Source organism: Amphibalanus amphitrite, unplaced genomic scaffold (assembly GCF_019059575.1).
Source record: "Amphibalanus amphitrite isolate SeventyFive unplaced genomic scaffold, NRLGWU_Aamphi_draft 000074F_arrow, whole genome shotgun sequence".
Taxonomy (NCBI): domain Eukaryota; kingdom Metazoa; phylum Arthropoda; class Thecostraca; order Balanomorpha; family Balanidae; genus Amphibalanus; species Amphibalanus amphitrite.
Window position 1 is genome coordinate 59,403 of NW_024881570.1, and position 20,020 is coordinate 79,422.

The window sequence follows — 20,020 nt, forward strand, 5'->3', positions numbered from 1 at the left end:
TGGGTGTAAACCTGTTTATAGCATATGAAGTAAGGATGCATAAATATGTGTTCCAAAAATGGCGGCGCTCTGTGTCGCCATTTTTAACCCGCGCGGCGGTCTCAGCCAACTTCGCCCTAGTGTGTGTGTGTGTGTGGGGGGGGGGGCTATGTTACCACCCACCTCTAACTCAGAAACTAAGAGGGCTAGACAGACGCGGTAAAAAGCAGTCGATAGCTCTCGATGCGTACGTTTGAAAGTATTTCGGTCATTTTTCATCTTAGAGCAATATTGGGGTCACCAGAGGTCATCAAAGGTCAAAATTTGCGAAATGTCATTATATTTTTCAGAAAACATGCCATTATATAAGGAACTATGATAGCTAAAAAAACGCTTGGAAAATCAATCTTTTGGGCGCTTCTTTTGATAAGATGATCATCAAAAATGACCTCAGGTCAACGGTTTAGCCTCCAGAGGGCAAAAACTCCAAAAATAGCTGTTTTTACGAAAAGTGTTTTTCGACAATAACTTTTGACTAAAAAAAGCCACGACATTTCTATTGCCAGAAACGTGTTCCTCTCGCCGAGATGCGTCAAATGAACTATAATTTGACCTTGAAAGGTCAACTTGAAAATTTGACCTCAGGTCAAGATCATGACCTGACCGGAAAAGGCCATTTTGCATATCAGTCGATGCGTCTCGGCAAGACAAACACAATGAGGCCATCCCCAGCGTTCTATCTCTTCCAATCGAGAGTTATTGGCAAAAATCTTTTTGTAGCCTCAAATGACCTCGGATGACCTTTCTATAGAGGCTATCAGCAAAAAAGACACCTTGGTCGTCACGGGTGGTCCAAATCATTGTGATTCTGAAATATTTGGACTGTTTCTATGCGTACACACGGATCTAGAGGCATTTTCGTTTTTCTCCATTGACTTATAATGGAAAGGTCACGCCACTGACCTGACCTTAGGTCACGGATATGAAAATCCGAGATATACAAATTATAGGCGCCTATAACATCATGCAATCCACCAAGTTTAAAACCTCTCTGACAAACACTACAGGCTGGACATGATTGCAAACTTTTTTAGGCTTGGTCAGTTAACTTGACCTGGTGACCTGACCTGACATGACCTGGGGGTGAAAAATTTCACACATTGTCCAAAATTGATGTACAGAAAGCTACTCTAAGCGGCGCGGCGCTACACGCCGCTGTTTTTTATTCACACGCAAAAAACGCGACAGGGTGGTAACATATGCCTCCCCCCACTGCACTGGGGCGAAGGTTAAGATAGGTATCTGAAACAAAAACGCCTGGGATGTTCAAACACCTCTGGCCCGGCGCGGTTTAACTATAGCAACCAGAGTAAACAATTGTTCGGTTGTGATGTGCGCCAACTAATTCCGTCCGAAAATTTGCAAAAAAAAAAAAAACTCTGGTTTATATGGTCCGTCAGCCAGATAGGTATTGGATGTCCCGCTTCTCCTTCGTTCCACTTCTCCCTTTATCCCCTTAGGAGGCGGCACCGCCTACTCAAGTCTCAATGTCTTTCACAATCCGCTACGTTTGCCGTGGATCTCATGTTTTATTTACCAAACCGTTCAGATTGGGCGTTGAAAGACGTGGACCGTATTAGGAGGCCTGTTTGTTGTGTACGAGACTAACCATGTTGACCGTCAATTATTATCAGTTCGTGTCAGTGCTTCATGGCTCCCCGACAACTCGCTGAACGATGCATCCGGATCAGACGTTACGTAAGTTGTCATGTCCCTCTTCATTGTGAGGTGCCTTCAGCCTATTGTTCTGTGGTGGCGTGGGTACGTGGAAATGTATATACATCAGAATTAGGTAATTAAAATGCTTGTATTCGTCGTCGCGTTTAACGATTCCCTGGTAAGATATTGGAGCACCTCTGTTTCATTGCCTAGTACCAGCTTCCAAGGAAATATTCTTTTTAGCTGCCCCTGTTTTGTTCTGTGTGGTTTTGTACCTATTGATTGACCCCTGATTTGAATTGGACTGACGATCACAGTCACCGTCAGTGGCACTCCGCAAGCGCTCAACAGTTATTGTGATCCCAAACTAGTTTTATCGATGTTGACAAGAAAATTGATAAAATCCATGTTCCCATCCACATAATATGTGAGCATAAACACACATGCACCAAAGCGGTCTTAGACATGTATTTAACTATTAAGTATAAATCCGTTTGAACGAAATATTCATCAAAGAGTCATAATAGCCGTTTTTCACGACGGGCTATATGGCGAATGCACCTAATTCGGCCAAATTTGCACCAAGTCTCTTTCACAGCCAATATCTTCATATCATGAAGTTATTTCAGTGTTTTTTATCGAAAATAATACCTAATAATTTGAAAAAGGAGGTCTATGAGCATTGAGCATCTCGGTAGCCCAAACTGACAACTTTTAAGAACACAATGAACCTAAATTGACCAAATCTGCACCAAATCTGCACCTAATCTGCACTAAATATGTACCAGATGGCCGTCGTAAAAACGGCTAATAAATGACCTAAATCGAGAAGCGGAACCATGTCAAATTCCAATTTTTACCGCAGGAAGTTAGTGTGGGCCACTCTCCACCTGTTTTATGTGCTTTAGTTTGGCTTGCTGCGGCTTTGCGCAGGGATCGAACAGAGTGTCGATGGCGGTGAGAGGCAGACCGCGAGTTTCCGGGAGAGCCACCATGACCAGCACGAACGCGACGACCATGCAGGCGACATGGCAGAGGAACATGCCGCTCGGCCCCAGCGCCGCCACGGTCGGTGGGAAGAGCAGCAGCGCCACGATGCTGAACACGCAGTAGGCGACCGGCACCAGCGAGCCGCCCAGAAAGCGGACCGGCTCCGGAAACAGCTCGCCCACCAGACAGTGCGGCACGCAGCCGAGGCCCACGTAGAACAGAAAGCCGGCGGCCAGCAGGAGGACGACGGGCAGCGCGGGCAGCGCGGCCAGCGCCGGCACCTGGTACACCAGCACCAGGCCCAGGTAGCAGAGGGCGGTGCTGGCGGCGCTGGCCAGCAGCAGCGGCCGCCGGCCCAGCCGGTCGATCAGCACCGACGTCACCGCGGTCGCCGCCACCGTCACGCCTCCGAACAGCAGCGCCGTCAGCGACGGGTCCAGCGCCAGGCCTACGTCGCGGAAAAACTCGAGCGAGTAGGCCAGGATGGTGTAGTAGCCGGAGAAGGCTCTGAAGAAGAACAGCGCCAGCACGAGCGCCAGCGGCGCCACGTTGCGCCGTTTTCCCAGCTGATGGAGCATCTCTCGCCACGGGGCGTCGTGCTGCGGCGCGGCGCCGGCGGCCATTTCGCTCAGCCGCAGTCCCAGCAGGTCGGCGGCGCGCTGAGCCTCCGCGTCCCGGTGGCGGGCCAGCAGCCAGACCGGGTCACTGGGGAGCAGCATCAGCAGCGCGGCCGGCGGCGCGGTGGCCAGCATGGCGCAGAGCACGGCCAACCAGCGCCAGTCGACGAGCTCGCCGGCGGCCACGGCCAGCACCGTGCCGCCCACGATGCCCACCTCGGAAAGCATGGAGAACAGACCTCGCTCGGCCGGCCGGCTGGTGCCGCTGATGTACATCATGTAGACGGCGTTCGACATCCCGCTACCCAGCCCAATCAGCAGCCGACCTGCCGGAAGAGGCACAATACGACAATAAAGATCACCAACAAGCAAAGCACATCAGACAGACATGATTTTAATGCTGAGCCATGACCACAAGCTCTTCAGACGGACTGTTGATCACTGCAATTGCATCATTGGTTCTGTAACCTGTATGCTCTCAATTACGTGTCCTAAAACATGTTCCTTCATATCATTCAAAACAGACGTGATGAGACAAACCTGATAAACTGAGCGAAGAAAGCTACGCCACTGTTCACCTGTCCTTCCGTTAAAGCAATGATGACAATAGTCCTGACCTCAGCAGTTGAATGCTCTTACCAGCCATCAGCATCTCGTACGAGCTTGCAAAGAATATGACGACGCCGGAGGCCGGCGTGGCCGGGGCGGAGGCGAAGAGCGCTCCTTTGGATCCCAGCCGGCCGCCGAGCCAGCCGCCGACCGGGCTGCCGACCGCCACACCCACGTACATCATCGAGATGAGCCAGGAGCGCTGTGTGGCCGCCAGCCGGAGCGTCTCGTGCGGCAGCTGCAGCTGCCAGTTGGCCACCGTGGCCCAGCCGATGGCCAGACCGTAGGAGGAGGCCAGCAGGCCGGCGGCTGTGGTGGCGGCCAGCCGACGACACAGCTGACCAGCTGCAGTCGCCGTCCCGGACATCCTACAGAACCACACACTAGTAAAATTAACACTAACCTCCGCCCGGTGTGTTTGTGTGTGTGTGGGGGGGGGGGGAGAAAGAGTTTGTGGCCACGTCCACACTTACCAGTTTTTGTTTGCGTGTGTAAGAAACGCGGTGAACGGTGCAGTTAAAATCGATATACCTACCTACCCTAGGTATTACCATCAGTTTTGCAGCTACTCCTTTTTTCCTTCAATTTGACAAAGTTGGAGCTCAATTAAAAAAACACCCATTTTAATTTAAAAAAAAAAATCAATTGGAAAGGCATCATTAAAAACGATATCCACCTTTTTCAAACGTTAGTGAAACAGGCCTCTGAAGGAAAAGAGCGTGGAGTTGATTTTTTTTTATCCCAGGGCACCAAACGTCGGGTAAGACCTTTTTAGAATTTGCCTTTTCAGGTCAAATTATAATCTATTCGACGCGTCTCGACGTCAGAAACACAATAGAAGCAAGATAAATGTCATACAATTGTTAACACCAAAGTTTTTGCAGATATCTGAGCTGACAAAATCCGTCTATTTCTGCGGCTTTGGCCCTCTCTAGGTCAACCCGTTCACCTGATATCAAATATGAAAGTACATTTTTATAGCACTTGATGACACGGATTACCAAGTTTGCCGTGAAAACCGAGGGGTCCGCTGGGTTCCGCGAAGATTCAATCGACTAGTATATATTAAAATCTACTCTGTTATTTGACCGTTAATTGACCTATATGACTAACTGAGAGCGGTTTTGTTTAGGGCAACTGACACCATTTCACAGGTCTTTTAGGTATGAAATAAGAAATGGATCAAATTGACGAGGAATTCTTTTATCTGAAATATGTACCCTATAGAATCTGACTGATATAGGCAGGATTCCAAAGCTCCGTAATCTTTTTTACCTAATTAGCGGAAATTGAACTCAGACTCAACCATGTCTATCTTGTTGAGCTTCGATACTTAACCAGCGCCCCCCTAAAAAGGGTTTAGCATAAATATCACTATTGACAGCATGGACACATTAACCCGGCAGGCGGTGGGCCTCCCGGCCACCTTCCGCGCGGTGGTGGTGGGGGGGGGGGGCATTTGTTTTGCCCCCCCCCCGTATCTCCGAAACTACTTGACGTATCCGGAAAATTCAAACGGTGTTCGGAAGCCCTGTCAAATTTGTCGAAGGAAACCCAGTTTCATTGACCTCGGGGTCACCGATGACGTCACAGGTCAGGTCAAAGATAAAATGTTTTGCCGTTCACGGGTCTCATAGGAAATGCGCTATAACATCGTGTAAAACGCATTTTATTTAAAATAAGCGATAGGGCGTCAGTTGTCTAGTACATATGTTGCTATTAGAGGTCACTGATGATATCAGGTCAGGTCACAGGTCAGGTCACCAAGGGTCAGCAGATGAACCCAATTTTACTAGGGCTGTGCGATGCATGCTTTATGGCTAATTTTTCATTTCCAACTCAATGGTGTTGGTTATAAGACCATTACGGACGGTTTAGGTCACTTACTGGTGGAGGTCAGGTCAATGTTAGGTCAAAAAAGGTCAAATTTCAAAGTTGATATTTTGCATAAAATGGGTATTGATTCGATGCAGCTCGTCATGGCGAGTCTAATGGTGGTCTTTGTTTTGCGCCACGTGGTCTAGAATTGCTAACAATCGAGCTTGAAATTTTGACGTCATCAATTTTGAAGTTTTTTTTTCACTATAACTTGGCCCAAAAAAGATGCATCAATCTAAAATTTGGCATGTGAATAGAAGTCGGTGGGGGCTATCGCAAATATTCCGTTTTTTCGACAATCGAAAAAAAAACTTTTTGGATTTTTTTACTAATATTTTCAAAAAAATGGGGGCCAAAATAAAAAAATCAAAATTTCGAGACTGCAGTTTAGTAGCCCTGCTAATTCTACACCTTTTATGTCTTAGACGGTTTTCTGTATCTTCAAAGATACCTATAGGCCTGACAGCTCTTCCCGTGAAACCTTTTTTTGGGTCGAAAACGGCAGAACATGACGTCACTCTGACGTCATTTGCGGCCAACCTATCATAGCCCTTGGAAAAATGTTTGGTCACAATGTGTAAAATTGATGCCCGGGAGGGCATCGTCAGTTGCCCTAAACAGTTTGGTGACGATCGGCGCAGCGGTTCTGGAGATATGTTGAAAATTCGTGAGGGGGGGGGGGCAAAAAATAGCCCCCCCCCCCCACTAGGGCGCGAGCTAAGATTTCTATCATTCATTTATATGTGGATGAACGGCAATTGGGTTATTTTAATTTTACAATTAAACGTCTGGTAGTTAGAGCCAAAAAGGCCAGCTCGTTTTGATGAAAACAATGCTAATTTTGTGTTGAACTGTAATACATTTGGTAGAAGTTGGACTACGCCAGCTTTTTATCGACAAATTTTCCAGGGCTTTCAAATACCGTTTGAATTTTAACCTTCGCCCTGGTGGGGGGGGGGGCCATTTTGGCCCCCCCCCTGTGGTTTTTCAGCGATAACTCAGAAACCACTTGAGTTAGCGCCCTGAAACTTTGTATAGCTGTTTATTCAACATTTTTACATCATGTCCTTTTTTTGGGGGTTCGGGTCAGGTCAGGTCAGGTCACAAGGTCACCAAAACTGACACCACCTCTAAAAAAGTTCAAAGCTCTCTCAAAGGCACAGCTTTTATCCGATCGATGTAAAATTTACAGTACTTGAAGATGTCACCCAGCTCTACAAAATGGCTATCTCGGATTTTTTATAAATGTGACCTAAGGTCAGGTCAGGTCATCGCTGCTCCCCATTATAAGTCAATGGGAGAATCGAAAAGTAGTTGTTTTTCAGCTAAATCGGGCGTGATTGTTCCTATATTTCGTTATTGAAGTGTCTTGGGTCAGCAAATCACAGCCCATGTGAAACCATTTGCTTGTGACCTCGCTGAGGTCACGCTAGGTCATCTCCCTGGTCACCAGAGGTCACCAGCGGTTTTTCTGCACTTACTTGTTATTGAATAGAGATAGAGACTCCGTTCGACGTTTATCGTGTTTGTCTCGTCAATGCGGATCGAATGATATGCAGCATGACCTATTTCGGTAAGGTCATGACCTTGACCTGAGGTCAAATTTTCAAAATGACCTTTCGAGGTCAAACTATATATCATTCGACGCGTCTCGACGAGCCAAGCACGATGGTGCATGAATCGTTTCTCTATTTTCTCGTGAATGCATGCTATAGTTAAAAACATTTTCAACGAAATTTGCCAAGTTGACCTTGCATGACCTCTGTAGGCCAAACCGTTGAGCTGAGGTCAAATCTGACGAACCTTGGCGAAAGAGCTTGAAAAGAGCTATCGATTGCTTTTTTCCGCGGCTCTCTAGCTCTTCTAGTTTCCGAGCTACAGCGGAATATGTCCGGCAACACCGAAAACACTGAAATTTGACCTATGATGACCTCTAGCGACCTCAATATTGACCTTAGCGAAAAAATGACCGAAATACTTTCGAACGTACTTGTTATGGGCTTTCGTTTGCTTTTTTCCGCGTCTTCCTAGCCCTCTTCGTTTTCGAGTTAGACGGGGGGGGTCATTTTGGCCCCCCCCCCCCACCAGGGCGAAGGTGGCTCAGACCCACACCAGGGCGCGGGTTAAATATCGGACGGGTAGTTTCAGAGATAGCAAAATCTCAGAAACGCCCCTCCGTCATTCGCCTTTATATACGACATCCCGAGACAGCGACAGAGACAACAGGGCAGAATGGAAGTATGTTGAATACCTTACCTAGCTTGTCACCTGTGTCCCTGGTGCCCTCAGGTGGCGCACTGGCCGCAGCCGCCCTGGTGGCGTCCGTATTACTTGGGGCCGGAGAATAGAGGTGCTGTTACTGGGTGGAACTCCTCGAGACACCAATTATATGTGTAGCCAGCGGCCCAATGTCAGCCGCCTGTGTGCGCCGTGCCTGCGCGAGCCGGAAGCGTAATTTGTTTTAAATTATTTTGTATGGTCGAATTAAAATTCCAGAGAGGTGCGGCTTATTGTCTAGTATTCGCATTGTTAAATACGACATTAAAACACTGTAAGCCAGGCTGCGTTTTGGGTAGCTCGAGCATGTGAAGGATTTTGTTTCCAGGAATTTGTGTCCAGACAGGTCCCATTGTAGTCCGATATAACTGCTTCGTAAAAAGCAGTGAATGTGTACAATGCAATTGATACAGTGCAGATTCTGACAGCCGCCATCCTGTGCTCAATGTTTAAACTTTTATTTCATGCATGTAGCGTGGTAGGTAGTACAGCAATAATGATTCAGATAGGTAGGTATGTCTGATAGCAACAATATCATTGTACCTAGTTCATTACGTCTTTGGACTAATCAGGTTTCAATAGCGTAATATATTATGGAGCGCTTATGTTCTCAACTTGCAGTTGTTTCGCTGAGGAATTTCTCATTTGAAAACTATTGGAATGATTTTTTTCTATTCGAATAGTCTTTGCCGTCGTATTCTATTTGCGATATTTTGCCTTTTCGATATTTTGTCTTTCAATATTTCTCGTCCGGTAATATGCCACTTTGATATCGTGTGACTCGATATTTTGCGATTCGATATTTTGCTTTTAAATATTGTCATGGAAACGTTTGAACACTCCCCTATCTAATTCGGCTCCTGGGCCACGTAGCGACACACAGTAAGCGGCATTATAAAGTGCGTCCAAAATCATCCCGAAAGTACTCAGTCATTTTTAGGTCAGACGAAAAGGTCAGGACAACAGAGGTCATCAAAGGTCAACTTTTGCTTATTTGAATGTTTTGACAAATTGGCGCATAATTCGGGAACGAATGTATCTTCAGTGCAGCGGAAAAGTGCATCTGATTGCTCTTTTAATGTTCGAATTGTGCAATTAGCCCTCAGGGCTCAGACCTGACCTAAATCAAATGTTTTGTCTATCAGAGGGTAAAATCTCTGACCTTGTCGAGCCTATCGGGTTTCTTCATGCATTCTTCAGGCCGAGACGGGGGGGGGGGGGCAGGAAACGGGCACGATCTCGCCTTTTCGCCCCTAATCCACTTGAAAAAGGCTATTTTGACAGTTTTTGCTCCTCTGAGGCATGATACGCTTGGCTTGACCGCAGTGGTGTCGCCACCTGCAGCGGCCCCTCCGATTCCGACCTCTGACGCTGACTCCTAGCTGCTAGGTGGAGCCGCGATCGGAGACGCTGCTGTCGGCGGCGCGGTGGTAAGACGGATTGGGACGGTGACGGTGACGGTAGCAGGTGAAATAAGATACAGCGTCACTCGCGACAACAGCAGCGGCGACGGAATCGCGTCGGGTGCGTGCATCGGTCACCTCACATAGTCACCACCCTCAAAAACAGTGAGGGTGGTGACCTCTTAATTCAAATCCGTGACTCTGTCTGTCTGTGGCCCATACTCCAGATCACATACCTACCTGAGTCACCGGTCGACATTCCAATTCACCCGTCCCGTCGCTTCCATCCTCAGGATAGTCCAATCGCTTCTCCTCCACACCTCCACCGGCACCGGCACGCCCTATTCCGGGCTAGACAGGCAGCTTTATCTCATGTGGTCCCCGGAGCAGGCCCATGGCCGGGTGCGGTGGCTGTTAGCCAGGGGGGCTGGGTGGCCTGTCCATTGGAAGGGCTCAGCCCCGACGGGTCACCAGGGTGCTCGCCCAGACCAATGTCTCCCCCTAATTTCTATCTTTCTTCCGGCTCTGAAATGGTCTTATTAGACCGAAAAAACCTAACCCAACAAAACAAAGCAAACATTCTTATTCGTGCCTGAGTCATTGTTCCACACACTTAAATCTGACGTTGAGTCAGTTGATCAGGTTATATGATTAATCAGGGATGGTTCAGTCCGTCCCTGTTACAGAGGTCCATCCTTATGTTAGCAAATTATTCAGTGGTCCATGATACTACAGTAGCCGTTTTCACGACGGGCTATCTGACGAATGCACCTAATTTGACCAAATCTGTACCAACTACCAAATCTATTTTACAATAAATATCTTCGTATTGTGACTTTATTTCAGTGTTTTATTTGAAAATAATGTTTGATTATTTGAAAAATGGGGCATATAAGCATATGCGCAGCCCATACTGATTGATAACTTTTAAGAACCATAATGAACCTAATTTGACCAAATCTGCAGCTTCTTTTGCAGATTTGGTCAAATATGCAGCTAACACTATGCAACAAAAAATGAAAGATTTTCTGTTCCTGGAAAGCGACCGAATTTTTATTATTCATTGGGTCCTATCATAACCGAAATGGGCATTTGTTTTTATCTGAAAATGCTTTCCCGGTTTTCAGAGACGATTTTCGATTTTTGGCCCCAAAATTCGGTTTTTGGCCCACCGTGTCCGGTGTCATTGAGTAATCGACTCGTGGTAACTTTCATCGCCTTTCCTATGCCACAAGCTTTCGAATGATATCCAGTTTTGCATATTTGCGTGTAAAAATAACGTCATAAATCTATGTTAAAGTAAGAAAATGTTGAAATTTTGTAAAAATTTGACATTTTTTTTTCGATTTCATTTCAACTTAGAGAAAAAAAACTAAAGGCCCTATCCAAATTCTGAGCCCAGTTCCTTGAAGAGCATTCAATTTTCGTTCGGAAGGTACTTTCTTAGTGCATTTTATCGGATTCCTGTGGCGTCCAGATTGAGTTAACCTAAACACATATCCTAGATCATATCACTAGCATTAACCTGATAACGTATGTTAACGCCATAGGGTCAACGAGGGGTCAACTGAGGTCATGTTGTTGACCCCTTGTGACCTCGGGTCACACGCAGGAACTGTACTTTTGAGCAGTCCTGTCTCTCAGAATCTTGATCTGTACGTCCATTTGTTAGAATGGTTCTTCATGCACTGAACACATATTGTCATGGAAATGGCTGGGGGCCCGTTTTTTCAGTGACTCAATCTGGACGCCACAGTGAACCGATAAAATGCACTAAAATAGTACCTTCCGAACGGAAATTGAATGCTCTTCAAGGAACTGGGCTCAGAATTTGGATAGGGTCTTTAGTTTTTTCTCTATTTTGATATGAAATCGAAAAAAATGTCAAATTTTTACAAAATTTCAACACTTTCTTATTTTAACATAGATTTATGGCGTTATTTTTACACGCAAATATGCAAAACCGGATATCATTCGAAAGCTTGTGGCATAGGAAAGGCGATGAAAGTTACCACGAGTCGATTGCTCAATTACACCGGACACGGTGGGCCAAAAACCGAATTTCGGGGCCAAAAATCGAAAATCGTCTCTGAAAATCGGAAAAGCATTTTCAGATCAAAACAAATGCCCATTTCGGTTATAATGACACCCAATGAGTTCAAAAAAAATCGGTCGTTACTCAGGAACAAAATGACTGTTGCATAGTGTAATTTGCACCAAATGTGTACCAGATGGCCGTCGTGAAAACGACTAATAGGATGCATCTAAGGTGGTCCATACTACAATATTCGTCTAAGTTGGTGGATAATTCAGCAGTTAGGAACATCACTGAGTCAACTAGTTTCACTACTTTAGTCACTGTCACAGTCACTGCTTTAGTCACAGCTTAGGATCACAGTCGTCTCTTTTATCAGAGCTTCCGACCTTGATCTTGAGCATAAACAGAATGTGATGAATGGTTAGGTAGTTACTTTCCGCATGCCCGATAAACTGACCTTTACGGCTTTACGACTGTACCACAATGAACGTGAAGCCGGCTTGTTCCGAGATGTACCCAGCTCACTCAAAACTTTTTTACCATTTCCTGAAGGGTAAACCCGCCATAGCATGGTAGCTTGACACACAGACGTTTTTTACCACCTTCCAGATGGTAAATTTTACTCTTTCATGAAGAGTAAACTCGCCAGGGAGGGGTAACATGACACACAGACGTTTTTTACCATCTTCTGAATGGTAAACTCTTTTGATTTACTCTTGTCTAGAGTGTAACATTTTTTGGGTTACACTCTTTGAAAGGGTAAATCTTAAACGGAACCCTTTTCTAGGGAGTAACGCATCATCTACTCTGTGCTTTACCCTCCTACAGAGAGTATATTCTTCTGGCCTACCCTTTGTCACATGGTAATGTTTACTCTTTCCTTTAGTGTAAACCCCCCAGAGGATGGTAACAGACTCACAGACGCTTGCTTCAGAAGCTTCACGAAGCTTCTGTTAACCGGAGCTCACCAACTAAAAAAACATGCTTCAAGAGCAACAATGTATATTTGGCTTCCGTACAAACAATACGAGGGGCACACCAGCCATGAACATTGTGAGACTCTTCACTTATGCATACGAATTTATACGAAGCGTTCAGCAATGCACAATCGGTAAATAAACACCACGATACAACTTGAATGCACTTTGAATGTGAATACAAGACATTCAGCGCCCTCATATTGGATAAGGCACAGCGCACAATATTTGAAGAGAGCGACGGCGTTCCTGGGTGGTCGCCCGTCTGCATGAGATAATGAGACCATGGATCACTACAGTGCAAGGCTTTTTCAAAGTCACCAACAAAATGCATAAACCTGTAGCATCACAACAAAATTAATGTACGTACTCACAACCTAGGCCACGTGGCCGTGCACGGGGTCCTGTTAACCAGGTCAAATTAGTACCACTCAACGGCATGCAATGCTCTAGCACATTGATACTTACAATAAAATGTCCACAGAGGCTCTATAGGCGATGAACAACACACAAGCACAATCACCAACGGCCACGCCGCGCGGCACCGACACTGCTCACATCCGCTCTCGGAGACCAACGGCCGAAAACTGACAGATGCGCGCGGCCTTCAAACCGCAAACGGCCGATCTCGTTTCTGATTGGCTGAGTGATTCCATTTCAAATATCATCTTCACGAGGGTAAACAAGATCCACGCATGAAACGACTATCTGTACACGAGTCACGATACCCAGAAGGAAAGAGTTTTCGTGATGTTCTGGATCGCAAGAGTAATATTGATATTTACATGGTAATAATACTCTTTGCTGGCGAATAAGTTCATATTAACCACGTACCGTTACTATGCACATAATGGTAGCAAAGAGTTACCCTTTCAATATACTCTTATCTTGCTGGTTTGATGAAAATGAACCCTCCAGGAGGTAGTAAAAAAGTTTTGAGTGTGTAAGCAGGCCTTGCACTTAGGCGACTGAGATATATTCGTATTGTGCGGTGTGTGCGTGTATCGCTCGAGATGCTCTACACTTTGCGCAACCCCTTTTTGTTGCGCCGGCGCTCAAGCAGTGTTTGAGCACTCACCAGTCCGCTGGGGCGCTATCACCGGTGCGGCTCTGCCGGGTCAGGTGGCATTGCTGCACCTGGGTATGGAGGTAAGTACATACCGCAAAATACGGGCGACATGGTATACAGACCCACCTGCTCATGAACCAGTCTATCGAAATGATAATGCCTACAACGATGTGACTGTTGCCCCACAGCAAGGTCGTGTCGCATGGAGGCGGGGGGAAGACATTTTAAAAACGGTTTTACGCGCCTACGCCGCTCCCCTCCCTCTCTGGCTCGTCTTCTGGGCAACGTAGCGACAGGCGGTAACAAGTGTTCAAAAAGCCCCAAGAACGTAAGAAAATACCTACGCTGGTTATGTCTTAGGTCAAATGAAAGATCGGACTCAGGCCATAGATGACAGAATTCATCTTTGGTCCAATGTTCCCGATTTGTACGGCGTTGGACAACTTGAACTATGTACTTATTTTGACTTTCGGCACATGTAATTTTCGACTGTTTATGACGTACCGAGAGACTGTTGGAATGACAGACAGAATGACAACGACAAGAATGTTCCGTTTGTTAGTTTGATGACGAGTAAGCAGCGACATCACAGTCATCAGCGACTCCATATGCCCCCTCCCCCCTCCCCGCTATCGTCCTGCACCCTCGGCGACCGTGAAGGGGTGAAGGGGGGGGGGGTGCACAGTGACCGCCGGCGCTCGTGCCCATTATGTCACTGTTAGTGGCCCGTCGCGGATGGTGGCAATGATTGTTTGCAATGGCTTCAGTGATGTCAGATCTCGGTATCCCAGCACTGAAATAACATTTCAACCGTTCTAAGGATCAGGATGTGCTATCTCATCACGCACTTTTCCTTAACCCGGCCGGGCCCGGGGGGTAATCCCAACCACCGCAGCCCGGGGGGGGGGCGTTTTTCGCCCCCCCCCCCCCTGTCTAACTCCGTAAATAAGGGAGCTACGGAAACAAAAGCGATACCAAACGAAAGGTCCTTACGAGACGATTCTGAAGCACCTAAAATTTTTGACCTCAGGTCAATTTTCAAGGTCAGAGGTCAAGGTCAAAGGCAAAAACCGGCACATGTGTAGTGATCTCAAAGTAAGCCTTCTAGAAGACGGCAGGCGGCATCAAACCGGCAAAATTGGGTGTCAAACAAAAGAAGAGAATCTGAGGATTCTGAAAATGTGCTCAAAAGGAAAGGTCAAGGTCAAGGTCACGCTCAAAATTGACCTCAAAGTTGGCACTTTTTCGCACATCTTGCGTGCTAACTTCCAAGATGTTTTGAAATGTTTTGAGGCTTATCAGTTCCCTATTTGTGGTTCATCTTACGATGCAAGGCTGCTCAAAGGTCAAGGTCACTGAAAAGTATCCCTGCTAGAGGCTATTTCACTAATTCAAGTTAGAAATAATAATTAAGACAATTCTGCCATCCGGAAGCTCTAAATGAAGGCTTAGAGGAAAATAGATGCCAGATTCGTGATCAGCGGATACAAATCCATCATAAACGACCTTTCATGTGTCAAGGTCAACCAGAGGTCATTCGAGGTCACATGAGGTCAACATAAAACTTGACCTTTTCCGAACAAAATATATATCATTCGACGCGGCTTGACAAGGCGAATGCGATGGTACCACTGCCGTAGCTCTAGGACCATTTTTGTCGAAGTTATTTGCGAAAAACTAAAACCATATTTCGGGGTCGTTGACCTGACCTCTGACCTCAGGTCACCAAAACTATTTTTCTATTTTTCTCTAGGTCAAACGCTACACAACCGTGCTCGTAATTTGTATTTATCTCTAAAACTCTATTTTTAGCAGCTATTTGAAGTTTGCGTCTGTGACGCCGAAGTTTGCCGTGCAGGGGTCTAGAAAAATGGACCTTGTGACGTCATCAAGGGGGCTAGGTCCAAATTTTTTACTTCAAAAGATGTCAAATTGATGGGAGAAAAGGTACTGAAAGTTTCGCCTTCCTATCCCTAAGCGTTCGGGAGCTATCGCAAATATTCGCCAGGGGGGGGGGGGCGAAAAAACGCCCCCCGGGCCCGCGAGGGTTAAAGGCATTTGTAAATCGTAAGTCCTTTGGAATTGTCATTGTGGCCTTGTTCTCCCTCTGACAACCGCTGATGCACTCTCTCCCGTTCGAGGTGCCACGAATTGAGTTGTGGTGAAACCAAGTAGCTCATTCATGCGGACTGGGACCGTGTGCTGATCTCAGCAGGCCCGTGCTGCCCGTGCTGCCGGTGAAGACGGGTCGATAGTGACCGAAGACCGCGCAGGGGAAGGCCACGTCTGCGGTGTCCACCTCAGCTCACCCTGCCAGTCACCGTGGGTCGGAGCCGCACGGACTGCGTGGTCCCCCACCCTCTGTACTCCAGCTAGCCGAGCTGGTGTGCGCCGCTCGCGCTGGTCCGCGGATCGTCTCAGTGATCTCTGCAGTGCATACGCTTACAACTGTCATCCGCGGACCCACAGCGTCGAGACTCGACTCGACTCGAGGAGACAGAGCCCCGCGCCACACTTCGCATTCTGCAGCAGGACTAACACGCTCGCTACAATTCAAAACACAAGAGCATTAGCCTAATCTGGTGTCGGAACCACGAGGACAGTGCGCGGAAAACAGGCCGCTGCGTGTGGCGAGCAGGGGACACGCACTGGGGACACGGAGCTGCACGGTTCACCCCGTGCGGCCGATGACGAGGTGACACGGTATCACACCGCGCAGCGACGGCTGTCAACAGCTCAGCACCTGCCTCTTGAGTGTCGTCTGGAACCGCCCGGGTATGAAAAAACAGCGGGAGAACACAGTCCTGTAGCCTACGGTCTTATGTCCTATGTTGTGCCGGTTTTAAAATAAGGACGGTCTTAGGTTGTGACCATTTATCGACCATTTGCCATTTGAGACTTCTTGTTTGACTTTATCTGTTCTGGCGTTGGATTTTGAAAGTTCCTATAAATCAGCGTACCTAATGAATATCTTGCCGACTGAAAATTTACATAACAACGATGCATTTTTGTGTAAGTTACTTAGGATAACTCAATTGACCGACAAAAAAAGTCATGCCAACAAGAAAACAACTATTTGCCAATTGACAACAATTACTTTTTATTCGACGCACAAAGGCGCAGAAATGCGTTGTTCTGTCACAATAAAAGACCACTATGACAAGCCATTAGCAGTCACAATGTATTCCTAACTACAGGGAGATAAAAAAGGACCTTGAATGACTTATGTTTTACGGTAGCCCAGGCGGAACACAGGTGTCCCTACAACAGAGTCATCGGCGGAGCGGTGACCCTCGGAAGAGAATGAGACGGCGAGTCATCGGCAGTCCTCATTCATCTCTCCGTCACGGACGCTACCGGCAGCGCTCCGCCACACAACACCCGATCTGTCTCCGGCACATCAAAACGGAGCCCACCGGTCGTCTCGACGCCTCCGGATAATCAGTCATGAGCGGTGTCTGCGGCGGGGGCGGCTGGCCGGTCGGTGGTGTCCCTCGTGGCGGGGGCAGGGGCGGCACGGTGGCCGACCTCAGGTGGAAGGTCAGCTTCTGGAAGCGGCGGTGAAGACGCCACATTTGTCACAATTCATCATCAGCGGTCGGCCCATGGACCCGTCACGCCCCGGGACGAGCCCGCTGACGGCAGCAGCGACCCCAGATTTGACCGCGGCACGCTGGTCCAGCTCTGACTGCTCTGAGGTCAGCGATCGGAGAGCCTGACGCGCCTCAGGCTGGTCGATTGAGACCCATCAGTGTCTGTGGTCCCTGACGATCTTTATCGCTGCGACATCCTACACACTCTGTGAAATCAACACGACTGCCGCCATGGCCGCTACCAATGCCAATGCGGGTGTGTTCGAGATGTGCACTTTTGAGCTGCTTTAGAGTTGATGGGGGAATGTGCACTTTTGAGCTGCTTTAGAGCTGATGGGGTATCGTAATGATACCTTTTATATATTTTGCTACTGTCAACTGTCAGTTCCCACTAATAACTGCAAGGGCGGCTGGTAGCAGCTCAATACCGTGCGCCTCGGCTGTCCACTGTCCTCCAAGAAAATCACTTTCACTTGCAATGGTGTTTGCAAATGACAAACTCGTCATTTTAGCGTGTTTCAGTCATTGAACTAACATCTTACACATTTGACCTTCAGCACATTAGCGAAACCACCAGGGATAAATAGCTGAAACGCAAACATCCAACTGAAACTTCATCGCCTCAGCCTCCTGAGCGCTTGTTGATGGACTTGATGATGGCACTGCCAGCCAGTAATTGGAAGCATTAACCCTATTAGTGGCAGGCTCCTGGCTACCCCATATTAGTGGCAGGGGGGGCTGTTTACGACCCCCCCTTGATATCTCGAGATCTAACCGGCCGATTTTCAAAATTCAAACGGCATTCGATTTGGCTCAACAAGATCTACATTTCTAAAAAAATAAAATTAAAAAATGTCAATAGGGGGGTAGAGGGGGGTAAAAACGGGCAAATTGCAGATACATTTTAGACTGTTTATCACGGCCAGGTTTCTGAACCAATCTTAACGCAACTTTTGCCGATCGATAGAGAATGAACCAGGAATTCACATGGATCCTAAAAATATGCATTTTCAAAAATCATAGGCGGATACAGATCATTGAGATTGGGGGTACACAAAAAGTATAGTAAATAAGGTTTTTGTTGGTACTGTTTCTAAAAAGGGTGGCAATGGTCTTGTTATGTTACAATTTTCTTATGAGAGAACGACTAAAATTGTATTGGTCATGCATAGGCGGTGTCAGGGCACCTATGTTGGGAGGTAAAAAATAACCCCCCTGTTTGGACGCCTGGATCCGCCTATTATAGCAAAAACGTGTCAAAAGAGGATGCACAATAACTTTGTATATGTTATCACATGATACCTTTCATTCACTGTTCGTAAAACTGGTGCAGCATCGTGATCTTCGCCCAAATGACTCGCTTCACGAATAAGACCCCCAATTCCCAGTGCTCTGGAGCCGCCCCTGGTAAAGTTATGAACTTGAAATTTTCAGGGAATGTGCCCAATTTAGTTTTAGGAAAAGTCAGAAAATTTCAGCATCGTAGCTTCAGCGGTTTCGGAGATATTCCCGAAAAACCTGAGGGGTGGATAAAAACAACCCCCCCCCCTGCCACTAATAGGGTTAATCAGCGTCATAGCTCGGTGAATTAATCACCGGAGAAACCAACTGACAGGGCTGAGTCTGAGTTGTAACGCACTTTTTACGCAAGCACTAACGACGCTTTACAATGTCAGGAAGCTCCAGGCAACAGGTGCATCATTTTAGAGCGCTGCAGTTTGAAACAAATGAGCATTGCTCTTATCAAGTGCACAGCAGGCGCATATTTGTATGAATAATTAACAGTATAGTCTTCATTCAAGCATATGTGTTGCAGCTAATTATTAATATTGATTAGAAAACTTTGGAACTCTCGTCCTATACGCAACCGGGTGAAACTCAATTGACATCGATTACTGTGCTGCTTAGTAAAACGATAACTATTTTCATTACCTTGCATGATATAGAAAGCACATGATGATCGCGTATCTAAAACTCTGAAAACTAATGCTCGTATGGCTTTATGCCTGGAGGTGCATTCCGGGCAAGTCACCGCGCGCTGGCACGCTGCCCGCTGGTCTGGTCGTTATCTTATAGCAAACTACATTCGGCAACAGCTAAATTGCAAGGCATCCTCTTGGCCATTTCTCTTCGCGATCATATGACAAATAAACAGGCCGTACATGCCAGCCTGCTGACCAGAACGTGGCCATGGGGTGCGAGAGGTCCATCGCAGCGCCGTAATAACACACGGTGGAGCGGGAGCTCGCCGGGAGCGTCCGCTTCGCTCGGCGGCTGGATCGTCTGCGCATTACCGTAAATAATGTCGGCAATCTCAGCGTACGAGACGCTCACGCTCCACTTTTACTACGTACCCCAATCATGACTGCATCGGGACCTGCATATGTTATGATCTTCATAAAATGTATCGTTTATGAACTTTTAGCTTCTGGCACAGCTGGACAATCAGCTTCCAAAGTGTATCAAAGGCTTGGTATATAGTCTTGCTGTCGTTTCGCCAGCTGGGCAGCCGCCATGTCCCAGTGCCTCTGTCTTCTCTGTCCTCTCTGCCGCACTCTGAGTGGCCGGTAACGAAGTTTTCTGTCTCGGTCTTCCCCAGACACAATCAGTGTCGCTCTCGTCTCGTCGCATGGGCCGGACATGGCGACTGGCCTATGGGTTACCGTCATCGCCAGAACGCAACCAGAAGACTTTCAGCTCAGTGACGATACAGACAGAGACACAGAGACACATGAGAGAGAGAGAGAGAGAGAGAGAGAGAGAGAGAGAGAGAGAGAGAGAGAGAGAGAGGGGAGAGAGGGAGAGAGAGAGAGGTGATGGTGGAATCACGTGTGGCCCTCTCGCCGCCACAGATAGCGTCCTAGAGACGTG

General features: G+C 47.2%; 1 protein-coding gene across 1 annotated transcript; it reads right to left on the reverse strand.

Annotated features, from left to right (window-relative positions):
* Positions 1 to 2,567: 2,567 nt before the first annotated feature.
* On the reverse strand, positions 2,568 to 4,281 carry LOC122379236 (solute carrier family 2, facilitated glucose transporter member 8-like). The gene is made up of 2 exons (XM_043361241.1): positions 3,945 to 4,281; positions 2,568 to 3,631 (listed from the first exon to the last, which is right to left on the reverse strand). Exons 1-2 carry the CDS (start codon positions 4,279 to 4,281, stop codon positions 2,568 to 2,570), a joined length of 1,401 nt encoding a protein of 466 aa, XP_043217176.1.
* Positions 4,282 to 20,020: the final 15,739 nt, after the last annotated feature.